Source organism: Vigna umbellata, chromosome 1, assembly GCF_029865625.1.
Source record: "Vigna umbellata cultivar VRB3 chromosome 1, Vumbellata_1.0, whole genome shotgun sequence".
Classification (NCBI taxonomy): Eukaryota; Viridiplantae; Streptophyta; class Magnoliopsida; order Fabales; family Fabaceae; genus Vigna; species Vigna umbellata.
The window spans coordinates 86,839,081-86,852,482 of NC_142165.1; the positions used below are offsets into that span (position 1 = coordinate 86,839,081).

At 32.8% G+C, this 13,402-nt stretch overlaps 1 protein-coding gene across 2 annotated transcripts; it reads left to right on the forward strand.

Annotated features, from left to right (window-relative positions):
* Positions 1 to 4,504: 4,504 nt before the first annotated feature.
* On the forward strand, positions 4,505 to 6,956 carry LOC124844396 (V-type proton ATPase 16 kDa proteolipid subunit-like). Of its 2 annotated transcripts, XM_047321321.2 has the most exons (3): positions 4,517 to 4,679; positions 4,768 to 5,053; positions 6,549 to 6,956. In XM_047321321.2, exons 1-3 carry the CDS (start codon positions 4,604 to 4,606, stop codon positions 6,679 to 6,681), a joined length of 495 nt encoding a protein of 164 aa, XP_047177277.1. In that variant the 5' UTR covers positions 4,517 to 4,603; the 3' UTR covers positions 6,682 to 6,956. The 2 variants fall into 2 exon arrangements, with proteins under 2 accessions (XP_087960716.1, XP_047177277.1); XM_088104590.1 differs by lacking the exon at positions 6,549 to 6,956 and having other exon boundaries at positions 4,505 to 4,679; positions 4,768 to 5,491.
* The last annotated feature ends 6,446 nt before the right edge of the window (positions 6,957 to 13,402 follow it).

Sequence of the window (13,402 nt, forward strand, 5' to 3'; positions counted from 1 at the left end):
AAAAACATAGCGTAACCGGCTAAAGGAGATCCTTGATGGGTCATAGAAGGATCTTCACCCTTTTGACATAGACATTGCTCCAAACCCCTTCTATCTCCATCAATTAATTACACTTTACCATCTTAATTTTTTTATGTTATCAAAGGAATTTTAGATTATGGTTGACGGTGATTGGTGAAGAGAAATCAGCGTATTGAATTTGCAATTTGAATTGTGCAGCTTTCCATGAAAAGCAGCAAGATAAAAAGAAGAAGGAAAATTCAGCAAATTCTTCAACTTGACTCCCTGTTTGTGTGTAGGTGTGAACCAGAAGCTTCATCAAAGCATGATTGCATCCCTCACAGTTGGTAATTTTTGATTTCACAGAAAGGACTATAAAAATATGTATGTTCGCTTGACCCTATCATGATGGGAGTGAAATTATAGGCATTAATCACCTTGTGATTTTTCATTCAATGAGGTTATCATTGATCATTATGTTCATCAAGAGTGCCCATTCCTGTTCCCAATCTCTATTACAGTCAGATCTTAAAAGTTGGATTCATTGCAAAACCCACCAATGTTATCGCAAATCCAAACATCATGTTTTCCCCCATCCAGGTCTCTTCTGGATATTTTCAATCATCACCATTTGGTCTCAGAAACGTTGGATCTCTACAATTTACTCACTGATTAAACTAAACAACACATGCCATCTTCTAGAATACTGGTTACAAATTGACATTCATTATTGAACTGGGAAATGCAGCACACATGTTCTACCAAATGCCAATTTGATTTGGTTTGTCCTCAACAACAATTTGGTGTAGGAAAACAGAGAAATACAGGAACTGAAAATGATGGGAAATTGAGTAATTAATTTGAAGAACAACTTTCCAAGCATGTAGTAAAAATGGGACAGAATATAGACCTCTGATTGAGAAAGAGTGGCAAATATATGACAAGATGAGTTGGTACAGGGTTTCTGCTTCGGAGATGACAGTGACAGAATTTCAAAGAAGATACTCCCACTCTGCAGTAGAATATGGACTCTTTAAATTTGAAAAAAATAATTATACACACATTTTTTATTTTTATTTTAAAAAGTTTAAAATACGAATTTCTTTTATGCGATTCTGTCGAAAAGGTTTGATTCACCTCCCAGTTACTTATAATCTTTCTACCTTCATGATAAATTTAGTAACAGTCGAAGCTAATGAAAAACGCGAGGTTAATAGCTTAACTACATAAAGAGTGTGAATGACAAACTAAATGCATAGCTTTGACCGATCAAACAACTAAACTACCACGAAATGGAATGGAACGGAACCTGCAACGGTACTCTCGTATGATATCATTCTCTATCCAAAATCTTAAAGTGTAATGGATTAATGGGTCTTTGTTCTACTTTCTCATTTCTATCCAGTGTATGACTTGGATTTATACTTTGATACCCAACAATCTCCCTCTCAAGGATGAGTCCCTTCCACATTGGTACACTCCGAAAACATTGGATTAATGGGTCTTTCACCTTTATATATTGTTTTACTTTCTCATTTCTATCTAATGTAGGACTTGGACTCACACTTGAATACCCAACATTTAGTTGTAATGGAGAATTTAAGAGATTTTTCTATTCAATGAGATTTTCAAATAGAGTAAGATTTTATTTATTTTAACACTATAATAAATTTTTTAATTACCAATAAAATGTTATTGATGGAAATAAATCCGTTCATAAAACAAAATTTACTGATTGATTTTGATGTAAATAAATTTATGAGTAAAATATATTGATAAATGAAAATTTAAATCTATAATAAATATATATCGATAAATTATGTTAAAATTAATCAGTAATTTATAATTTTTATTATTAATAATGAATTTTTATCCATCAATAGTTATGAGAATAATTATTCATAGATTTATGATTGTCAATAATTTTACGAAAAGAATTTTTTATTCATTGATAGATTTATCATTGACCATTTTTTTGTTATCATTAACTCATCAGTAATTTAGATTTATTAATAAATTTTAGACATTATCACGGTTGTCAATAATAACAGTTTATCTTGTAATGTAAAGATGTTTTGTTCTCTTTTTTGTTATGTTTTTTTCATCAATCTTAATGGATCACTTAAGAAAATATATAATCTTAACTTGTTTTATTACATACCGAAATTTTATTATATTTGAATATTTTATTCTAACTCCCTAAGTTTTGAGAAATCTTTCTTGAATTTTATTTTGTTTTGAGGATAATCTTTTAAGATAAAGAAGCTAGTAAAAGTTATACCATTAATTCTTTAATATTATATTATATGATGAGAACGTGTTAAATTAATGAAACACTAACCTCTATTATTATTGAGTAATTTTTAATATAATGACTGAACTAATGTTACCTATATGGTATCTTAAGTAACCAATAAGATGTATTTGTCCTACCTATTTATTTATCCATATTTTTAATGACCCTAAGTGTAGTTAGATTTACCAAAACGACACATACTTATCTTTGACTAAGCCGGACATCAAGATAAATTATTAGCTCTAATACTATTAAATTTTTTTAATGAAGATATTAAACTTTGGGTCTTGGTCAATCAACATTCTAACCTCTGAAATATGAATTGCCTATAGAAAAAACCTAACACAGCTTCCAAACAAAAAATCTTAAAACTTAATATTCGTAAGTTTTATACTTTTATATATCACTCTACTTTTTCCTAACATGTGACTTCCAACTTATACTTATATCCCTAACCATAATAATTATTCCTAATATCTTATATAATAATTCACAAATAAAACTAATATTGAATTAATAATCAACAAAACAAATTAAATGTTTTTAACTATTTATTTAGTTTCACATTCTTTACCAGAAACACATGTGGCAACTATCACACATGATATATATATATATATATATATATATATATATATATATATATATATATATATATATATATATATATATTAAACCTAAATCTGAAACCATAAAAGGTGTTAAAATAACATTACAAATGCACCATTAAGAAATTTTATAAATTAAAGCAAAATTATATTCGTAACTAGCATCTTAACATTTTTTAATCATCTTATAATATTTATAAACTATTTGATTTTTTTTCTTTTGAATTTCTTAAAACTTCTTTTCTGATATATAATTCAATGTCACAATTAGAAAACAAAATATGGAAAGATAGACATTTTCCTTTTTCTGAAAGCATTATTTTTTTGTTTGTTTCCAATGAAACATAGAATAATATTATCTATACATGTTTAAAAATGAAATTGTTTTGATCTTTGCTTTTAAATATGATTTTCTCTTATATATCTAGAAAAATATATTAACCAAAAAGAGTTTAATTTCATCTACAGCTGATTTTATTTTGTCTATAATCATGACAAAGATGCTTTGTATCGTGAAACCAAAATAATGTTTAATTTTTCTTGTTTTCTTAAAAAAATTGGGCTAACAAAGACTCTAAAACTTATGTTTCGCTATTATGCTTGAGTCAAAATTTCGGTTTCAATTTTATATTTTATTTTGTTTCCTCAAAATATATTATTTTACTTACTTTTTTTAAATAAAAAAAAAAACCTTGCATAACAAAATTATAAATGAATTGTTTGTTGTGGACCACGGAAAGTGTACAAGGCCATCCAAAAATGGGTATTTCTTTCTGCAGCGCTTAATTTATTCATACACCTCCATGTTTTTAAAATTTTATTTTATCCTTTGTTATTTATACGAGTATGTGGTTTAGAGTTTTTCCAATTATGTAATCGGAAATTTTTTTGGATTTTACAATCCATAAGAGCATATATAAATTTAGTGTTTCTTATAGGATGTGTAATTCAAAACTTAAATAGTATTATGAAATACATAATTTGAAATACAATTTTGAATTCAGGAAAGTACTCAACAAAAACATGTTAGTTGTTCATATGCGAAAGGCTTCACTTAATGTGCATGTTTAGTCCATTTTTATTTTTCTTCCACAATCACACAAATTCTCACGAAAATTCTTATTTATTTTGAGAAGAACTTTCCGTATAATAAAATAAATTACGTTTTAAAAACCTCAGTCTAAAATAAAAAGGAGGTGATAAAGATATAACTGTGTGGTGTAGAAAGCCAATAAAACAGATCACGGTTAGTGAAACCAAGCTAGAGCCCAATTTTAGTTTCTTTTGCTGATGATAGTGAAAAAACGAGACCAATTAGAGTGATTTCAAATAAACCTCATCTCATAATTTTTTATTTAAATATATTTTTAGATTCTTGAATATATAGTTAGTTTCTTTTGTCCTCTAAATTTAAAATTTTTCTTTTAATTTTTAATTTTGAAAAATATTTAATTTTTTACATTTTTTAATATAACAAATTCCAAATATTTAATTTGAAAAAACAATTAATTAAAAATAGTATCCAACATTGTTATTGTGTAAGATAAAGGAGAGATAAAAAAAACAAAGGAGAGAACAAAAAGAAGTGAAAAATATAAGAAAAAGGAAGTGAAAACAAAACAAACAAAAGAGAAAACAGCTACTCATAATAGAACGATCAACCCCGACAGATATCGCTTTCTCTCCGAACAAAACCAGTATGGCTGCCTTCAGCGGCGACGAAACCGCTCCTTTCTTTGGCTTCCTTGGAGCCGCCGCCGCCCTCGTTTTTTCATGTACTCTCATCAATATATTTTTTTCTTCTTTTTACTATCATCATTTCGATTCGCGATGTCATTTATCTGAATTTTTGCGCCGTTTCAGGCATGGGTGCGGCGTACGGCACCGCGAAGAGCGGCGTGGGGGTGGCGTCGATGGGAGTGATGAGACCGGAGCTGGTAATGAAATCGATCGTGCCTGTCGTGATGGCTGGTGTGTTGGGGATCTACGGTTTGATTATTGCGGTAATCATAAGTACGGGCATTAACCCTAAGGCCAAATCCTATTACCTCTTCGACGGTTACGCGCACCTATCTTCGGGTCTCGCTTGTGGCCTCGCTGGCCTCTCCGCCGGCATGGCCATCGGCATCGTCGGCGACGCCGGTGTCAGGTATTCATCTTTTCAATCCTTCCCTTTTCATCATGAACTGTTCTTCCTGTTGTTCGGATCGAGTTATTGCTACTGTTCTGTTTTCTTGTTGTTGGTTAGTTATCAAATACTGCGCATGTGGGGGGGAGTCTGTGTATACGGTTTTATTTTGTAATATTTTATGTGATGGACTGATTGGTACCGGTAATTCGAGCATAACATCAAAAGACATATTTTTTCACTTATGTGGACTAGTTTTTCAGAGTGTTTTGTATGATCGTGACTTGCGAGTTTACAACTTGCAACACTAGAATGAAGAAATCAAGAAACAACTTTTGGGTCTTGTTATGCTTAGTGATGAACGCATCTCATTATTTTTTTATTTATTGAACTTATTATTTCTACTTCTGGTGTTGTTACTACTAGTATTACCGCTTTTGTTTGTGATTTGTATAATAACTTGTTCCCTATGTGTGTATGCGAAATTGATTTCGAATGAAGTTAATTATGCCATATTCATATTGGTTATAATTTATTTTGAAGTTGTGTGATTTGTATTTGGATTTTCATTTGTTCTAAACGCAACTTAGTGGTAACACTAAGTACAATATTTTGTATCAAATGTTAAAGATCATTAAAGTTGTTTCAACTTGAGATCAATTATGTTGCTGATAACAAAAAATAAAAGAAACACTTAAAATCAATTCTTAGACCCATAATCAACTCCTTACGTGGAAATTGTGAAATTTACTTAAAATCACGTTAGATGCCATTTCAACGTGATTTTAAACATGGATGATTCCATGTGAATCCAATTAGCTTTGGTACCTGATGTGATATTTTGACCCTCACCTCTGTGCAACCTACCACCACTGCTTTGGTACCATCAAAATAACTTCTCTCTACTCACATTTTGGTGAAAGTTGTTGATGTTTAGATATGTTTGTGTGTGCGTATTGTCAACTAAGTTTCATTTCCATATATGCTGCAATCCTTGAATTCATTTGTGAATCCAAAATCACAATGGCCTTTTAAATATCGCAATTTGGAGAGATGGAATGTGGTGGAATGTTGAAGACTCCTTTAGCATATAATTGGCAGAAGGAATGTGTGGTCGAGCAATTTGTGAGAATTTTCTTTGATCTACTAATAAGTGTCTTATCAGTTGAAGATAAACGGTTACCAAGTTGCTAGTGATGGGTGCAAGAGATCTCATCGGGTTGCTGTTATAAAGATTGAATGTTTCGATGTCTTTATTGTGATAAAATGCAAGGACAGAAAAAAGTAGTTCAGAGCCGTAATCACACGTGCTGCAAGGAATTGTTAGTTTCTTCGTATCCTGGGATGATAGTATGGTGTCTCTAGTTGGGTAAAATTTTTTATATGGTTATTTTTAGACGACACATCACATTGCATTTTAATTTACTCCTGTTGATTCATAATTACTAATGAGAATTTAAGATTTTAAGTTTCATTTTAACAAATTGAATTTGACATGTTGGTAATTCTTTTTCAGGGCAAATGCTCAGCAGCCAAAGCTTTTTGTTGGAATGATTCTCATCCTTATTTTTGCTGAGGCTTTGGCGTTATACGGTCTCATTGTTGGCATCATCCTCTCTTCTCGTGCTGGCCAATCCAGGGCTGATTGATATAAAACTTCATGTTGGATGGGGTTCGCAACCACAGATTGTGAATGTTACAGTGGAGTCCGGCTGGGTAATGTTTGTGTAACTGCTGCTTTGGCTTGCTCATGTGAGTCTATCTATGTTTGCATCATAAAACTAAGGCTGTCCAGTAATAATGTCAGTCAAACTTTTCCCAGGCCGAAATTTTTTAATTATATGCTCAATCCAAACTAGAATAGAGATCTCCATAATAAGACAGATGTATGTTTTGATTCCATTTACTTTCAGTGTTTTTTCTACTCCTCAAAATGCCTCCCCCTAAATCTATTCTTATTTGATTTACTTCTCCAATTTGGTGCGAATTAAATATTAATGATAACTATTGGAATTTGGGATAAAAATAAAGTTTGTTGATCTCCTATCGGGAAGGAAATTAGCGAAAGTGTGTTGATATTACCACACACCTTTGTCACCTTCATTGCCTGTTTTGTTGGAACTTATTATCTTATTGTCACTCCCGCGTAGCAAGCTTTTCGTCTTTTCCTCACTTCTTACTTGCTCCTAGCTCATACCATGCATGTTTCTCTGTAACCATTACCTTGAGCTGAATAGGCAGTTGTGATAGCCTCAGAAGAAGTATGATCGTGGGACATGCTATTTTGAGTCAGTAGACGTTGCACTTCTCAAGAGTTCAACACGAATCTCCAAAGAAAGAACGTGTTATGAAGCTCGACCAACTTCAAATATAAAAAAATAGAGTAATAGTCCTAAATGGACATAGAACCCAGTTGATAATTTGCAACCTGAAGTTCGAGCTGAAATCGTTGTCATTGTAAATAGTCAAGTAATCCCATGTATCTTTCGCCATAAAGAAACAGCACAAGGCTCAATTGAAACAACTATCCAACAAATATTTGAAGGAATCATAAAGGTCTGATTGACAACCTCTAGGTACCATTTTAGAATTTCTAACTTTTTGCCCACCATTCATTGACCATCATGCCCTCTATAAATATTATAAAGATGTGTATAATCATCAAGAACAATAATGACTCAACTATTCTAATTCCTATAATTAGATAATCTAACGAACACGCATATTTCTAACTTAGTCTTTTACTTTTTTTCATATTCGACTTCCTTCATATTTTAACAAGTGTCACTGGTAGTGGGTAAAGAATCAAAGAGACTTAACATGAGTGGATATTCAATCGTTTAAAAATGATATAAGATTCGTGAAGATTATATGTTCCATTTATTGAAAACAATGTTTACTTTATAAAAAGGTGATTAAAGTTGTTTGGAAATACTTGTGAGGCAGAGATGTTAAAATTTAAATAGAACAAGATGTATGTGAAATTTTTGTTTTCAATATATTACGTGAACGCCTATAGAGAAATTATTTATCAAAATATTCAAATAGATTATAAAGTGTAATGCAGATGTCACCTAGAAAATAACCAAAAAGTTCATTAATATATAGGAATTGAATGTATTCTTTTAGGAATGACAAAATACTAAGTGTTGATACTATGTAAAAGCTAAAAGTGAGAATGATAAGATGATTGTAAATATTATTGTTTTTGTTCACTGATTTCTTGTATTTCATATGCCCTTAATATTTCCTTAGTAATTTCTTTACTTTTATATTTCTTGTTTCATTTATATTTGGGTATATTTCTCTATTTCACTTTTTTTATTCATCGTTTATCTTTAAATCGTGTTGATTTGAACTTAAATCGTTTACTATTCTTAATTGATATATTCCTTTTCATCATTTTCATACAATTTTCATCTCATATCAAATTTATTTTCAAGAATTTATACATACAATGCATAAGTTATACATTTATATGTATTCCCAAAGTCAAATATCTCCCATAAAATTAAGTACAAAAATATTTTTATCAGAATCTAATAGTTTTGTTGATATTTGGTGCTTCTAATAAGTTTAATAAAGTGTTTTATATAATCTTTAGATTATTCAAATTGAAACTTCTTTTTATTCCTACTCTAAATAAGAAGAATCTATAAATTTATTTGTTTTTATTTAATATTATGATAAAAAAAATTATTTTAAGTTTCACTTAAAATAAAATACAATTATAAAATCGTCATATATGACTGAAGACATTGTATGAGAAATAATAAAAGAAATTATTCAAAATCCTTAGACATTATATTTATTAGAGGTGACAAAATGGATCTATTTAACCTCTTTTGATCCCATCCAGTGCAACTGGCTCACCAAAATTGGACTTGGCTAGTCTGCATGGAGAAAACGAGTTGAAAACTAAAGTCCATCCTGTAACTAGGTGGGTTGGCCCGTCAGTTTTTAATTTGTTTTTCTGCTCTTTTGCTATGATGTGATTGGGTGTTGCTCTCTCCACCACCACCCTTTCCTCCCTCCACCTCCTCAATCCTCTACAAAAAAAATTTAATTACAAAAGTAGCCTTTTTTACTTTTAATCCTATTTATTTACTTTATTCTGAAACCCTAAATTCCTACCTATATTTATTCACCCATTTTCACTCACGCAGCCCCACCCTCTCCCCCCACTCTCCCAAGTCTCACTTTCTCTCTTTCCAGATTCCCACCCCCTCCAACTCTCACCAGATTCGTTTCTTCTCATCTCCTAACTCTTACTTCTCTTCTCCATATCCGTTTGGTTTTGTGGTGCGGTGGTGTGGCTTTTCATGGTGCGGCGATGCGGGGTGTTTGAGGTGGTCATTCGGCGGTGCAGCGGTTCCAAACGATAATGAATATTTTATGACTAACATCATAAAAAAATAATTTTATTGACATTGATAAAAAAATTCTAAATGACATCAATGGAAACATATATCATTAATGTTGGTAAAAAAAATGATTGCAAAATAAATCTGGAAATTAACCACAATCAATTGTTAACATGGGAGAAATATTCATTATTGTTAGTAAAATCTGTTAAAGTATCTATATCTCAATTTCAAAACGATAACGGAATAAAAAAAATGAAAAATGTATACATGAATTAATTAAAAAAATTTCAAAAGTTCAAAATTCTTACTATTTAATTATAATTTAAAATTTTCTAAATTTAAATGATCAAATTCCTCTCTTCAAGTTTTAAAATTTCAATATTTTAATTTTTTATTTAAATGATTATATAAAATGTTTCAACCTTTTTATAAAATTAACTATCCTCCACAATATTTTTTTGACACATTGCGACATATATTTTTTCCTTATGTATCAACATTTTTTTATGTGAGATTGCTTAACTCTTCGTACGTTGATGTGGGTAAGATAAACAATCAGAAAGTTCAAAAGATACAACAATGGAAAGAAGCATAAAAAACAGAGACAAAAGAAAATGAAACATAGAAACATGGGTCCACCATTAAAATGGTTGTGTTGTTTGGGTGATGAGATCGAAAAGAGAAAGAAACAACATAATTGTCAATAACAAATGCTTGTTAATTAGGCATAAACCAGACTATCGCATTCATGTAGGGGATTGAAGTGGGTAGAAGTTAAAAAATATTAACTCTAAAAATAAAATTATACTAAAGGGTAAAATAAGAATAAGAAGGTGGAGGGAGGAATAAAACAGGAATGGGAAGGTGGAGGGAGCAAGAGGTGGTGGTGGAGGGAGCAACACCCGATGTGATTGAGTGTTCTATTTTTCTTATGGCCCAGTATTTTATGACCCAGTTTTTAAGACCAAGGGCTTCATTCTATCTCTCTCTCCCCCGCATGCTGCCACTGCACTTCTATGTCTGGCTAGAACTATCTCTCTCATGCGATCACAAAATATATCTTGATTCAAATTTGATTTTTATTTCTTACTTTTCCTTATGGAAAAGTCATGCAAGACCAAGAACAACGAAGACCCCAAGCTTGAAACATGGTTGTTGTAAATTAGGTTTTGTTACCGTTGAGGTCGTGTTCAATATTGCATGTTTAAAATTGACATATAATTTTATTTGAGTTGATTTCACTTGAAGGTACATTAAATTGAAGATTGTGGTGCCGAGGATGGCGATCATAGGGTTACACACAAAGAATTTAGGGATTGAGAGTGTTTAGGTCGATGGTGAGTCCAAAGAGTTTGAGTATTACTTGCATTAGCAGAAGCAGATGAAAGAGGATAAGATGTTTAGTTATGTGTGTTCTCCTAACTCTCTTGCCAGAGCCACACATGTGTTCTTTTTTTTTTCTTAAACGGGTCGGCCCGTCCCGACATGCTTCTTGATCCGATGAGCATATAGGCTATGCAAGTTAGGCTTGTGCGAGTTGACATGTTAAATGGTGGGTAGGTCCATCGGATCAGGTCCACTTTACCACCCCTAGTATTTAAAGATATGAAATATAATTGATCATTTAAATATTCTTATTAATATAAAGTATATCCTATTTTATGTATTTGGTGTTACTTAGATAGTTCTTATTTACTATTCAATCAAAAGAGTTAAGGAGATTTTTGAACATCAAGTATTTGTAATTGTTTTTTTTTCTAAGGTTGCAATTAAGTTTTCATTAAATATTTTTATTTTTTGGATTGATTGATTTCTTTAATTATTAGGAATCTATTTAATAACTGTACAATCTTCATAATGCATAATGCAAATTTATATTTTGAGTTGTACAATTCATAATGCAAATTTGGAAGATAACATAAGGTGCAAAATTTTTTATATGGGGTAACTAAGTCATTTCACTAAGACTACATGGCTAGGAAAAAACATAGGGTAAAAAAGAAATCCCCATAAGGGTGTTAATTTAACATATGTTGCATGAGTCAATTTTAAGTCATTCTTAAATAAGTTTTTCATTTTATTAGTCCATCAAATGAAAAGACTCAAAAAGTCCTAATTGTTAAAGCTCTTTCATGAAATAGGTTAAGATCAAGGCCAAAATGAATTTGATATCATTAGAAGACTTTAATTAACTCTTAAATACAATACCTTCAATTAGGGTCAAAGCTTGTGTCATGTCAAATTTTTTCGAATGTATAACCGAGTCGACCTAAACTAAAGGTTGGGATAAATCAGTCCAGGCCGAATGTTAAGATGAATCGACCCAGGTCGAAAGTTGAGATAAATCGGTTCAAATTAAAGGTCAAGATGAGTCATCCCAAGTTGAATATTGAAATGAGTAAGCCCAAATTAAAGGTCTAGTCGAGTTGGTTCAGATTGAGCGGTCAAGTCTTTGGTTAAATATAACTCAACTTTACCCTTCTTTCGTAAGTAATCGAGTTGTGCATATTTAGATTCTTTCACCCTCTACTTCATTCTTTCATTTTTCTTTCTTAGTTCTCAAATCATTGTCATAAGATATTGCAAAGAGGGATTCTTCACATTGTTTCTTTCTAGAGATATTGCATTATTAGACTTCTTATTCTTTACTCTCTTTTTTTTGTAACGGGACAAGGTATGTTTTTAACTTCTCCACATTAAATGCCAAAATTTTCTACCTAAGAATTAAGGAAAATTATTGAATTAAATTATTTAGTATTAGTTTATTATCTTGCACCTATAATTAGATATTTTAAAAGGGTTCATATACCTAAGTTAATCTTGTTTACCAACAGTGGAAGTGTTGATTTTAAAAACTTGGCAAAATACCCAATTTTGTCCCCACTTTGGTTCGGAAATCTCAAATTAGTCCCTTTATAGAAATGTGAGTGCAATGGATCCTTACTTGTAATTTTTTGAGTCTAATGAGTCCCTTCCGTTAAATAGAAGGAAACGGAGTTAGTGGGCTGATGACGTGGCATCCCTTTGGCTTCCATTTATATTTCTGATAGTCTTTATCAGGTCTTCCATTTTGGATACAACTAAACTGTTCATCGATCAGATTGCAAGACCCCGGTGCATAGAGAGGATAAGAATCATCTTTAATCCATTCCCCATCAAAAAAATCACACTTGATCAAAGCCTCAATCTTTTCATCCTCCACCCCAGAATCCATTTCCTTGTTCCCATTCTTCTTTTTCTTCACCAGGGAAGCCGTGTAATTACTATGCACAACTCCCTCTCCTTTCACGGGAGAACTCAAATTCTCACGGGGACTTCCCCCTGAAACCTTGGGCGCAGAAGCAACACCATTCGAAGAATGATTTGACTTGTTTAAAGCTTTATCCTCATAAGAAGTTCCAGAAACTCGGGTATGATTGGAAGCACTTGATGGCTCTTTATTCACAACACGATCACGCGGCACGGGCACGCCGCCTTCCTCCACCAGCGCCGCCCTCGCCTCCGGCACTGACACCAGCACCTTCATGATCCCCGCCTTCACCGCCCTAAGCTTGTTCTCCTTCACCGTGCACAGCGAGTACAGCGCCGTCGACGCGTCCTTCTTCGCGCGGAACCCGCCGCTCGCCAGAAGGCTCACCAGCGGCGGAATCGCGCCGGACCGCCCAATCGCCGCCTTGTTCTCCTCCACCTGCGACAGCCGCAGCAGCGCGCACGCTGCGTTCTCCTTTGCCGTCGCGGTTCCCGTGCTCAGCGCGCGAACCAGCGGCTTAATCGCTCCTGCGGAGGCGATGGCCTCCTTGTTCTCGTCGTAGAGCGAGAGATTCAAAATCGCGGTTTGATTCCTGGAGCTGGAGGTCCGGCGAAGAAATGAGTGAAATCAACGGGGACAGTCGGCGTCCTCGTCGCGGCAGCGGAGGTCGAAGCAGGCGCCGCAGATCTGGCCGCGGTTGAAGAGGGCTTCGCTGAGTGCAGCGGTGGCCATAAACGCAGAAATTGGGTATTA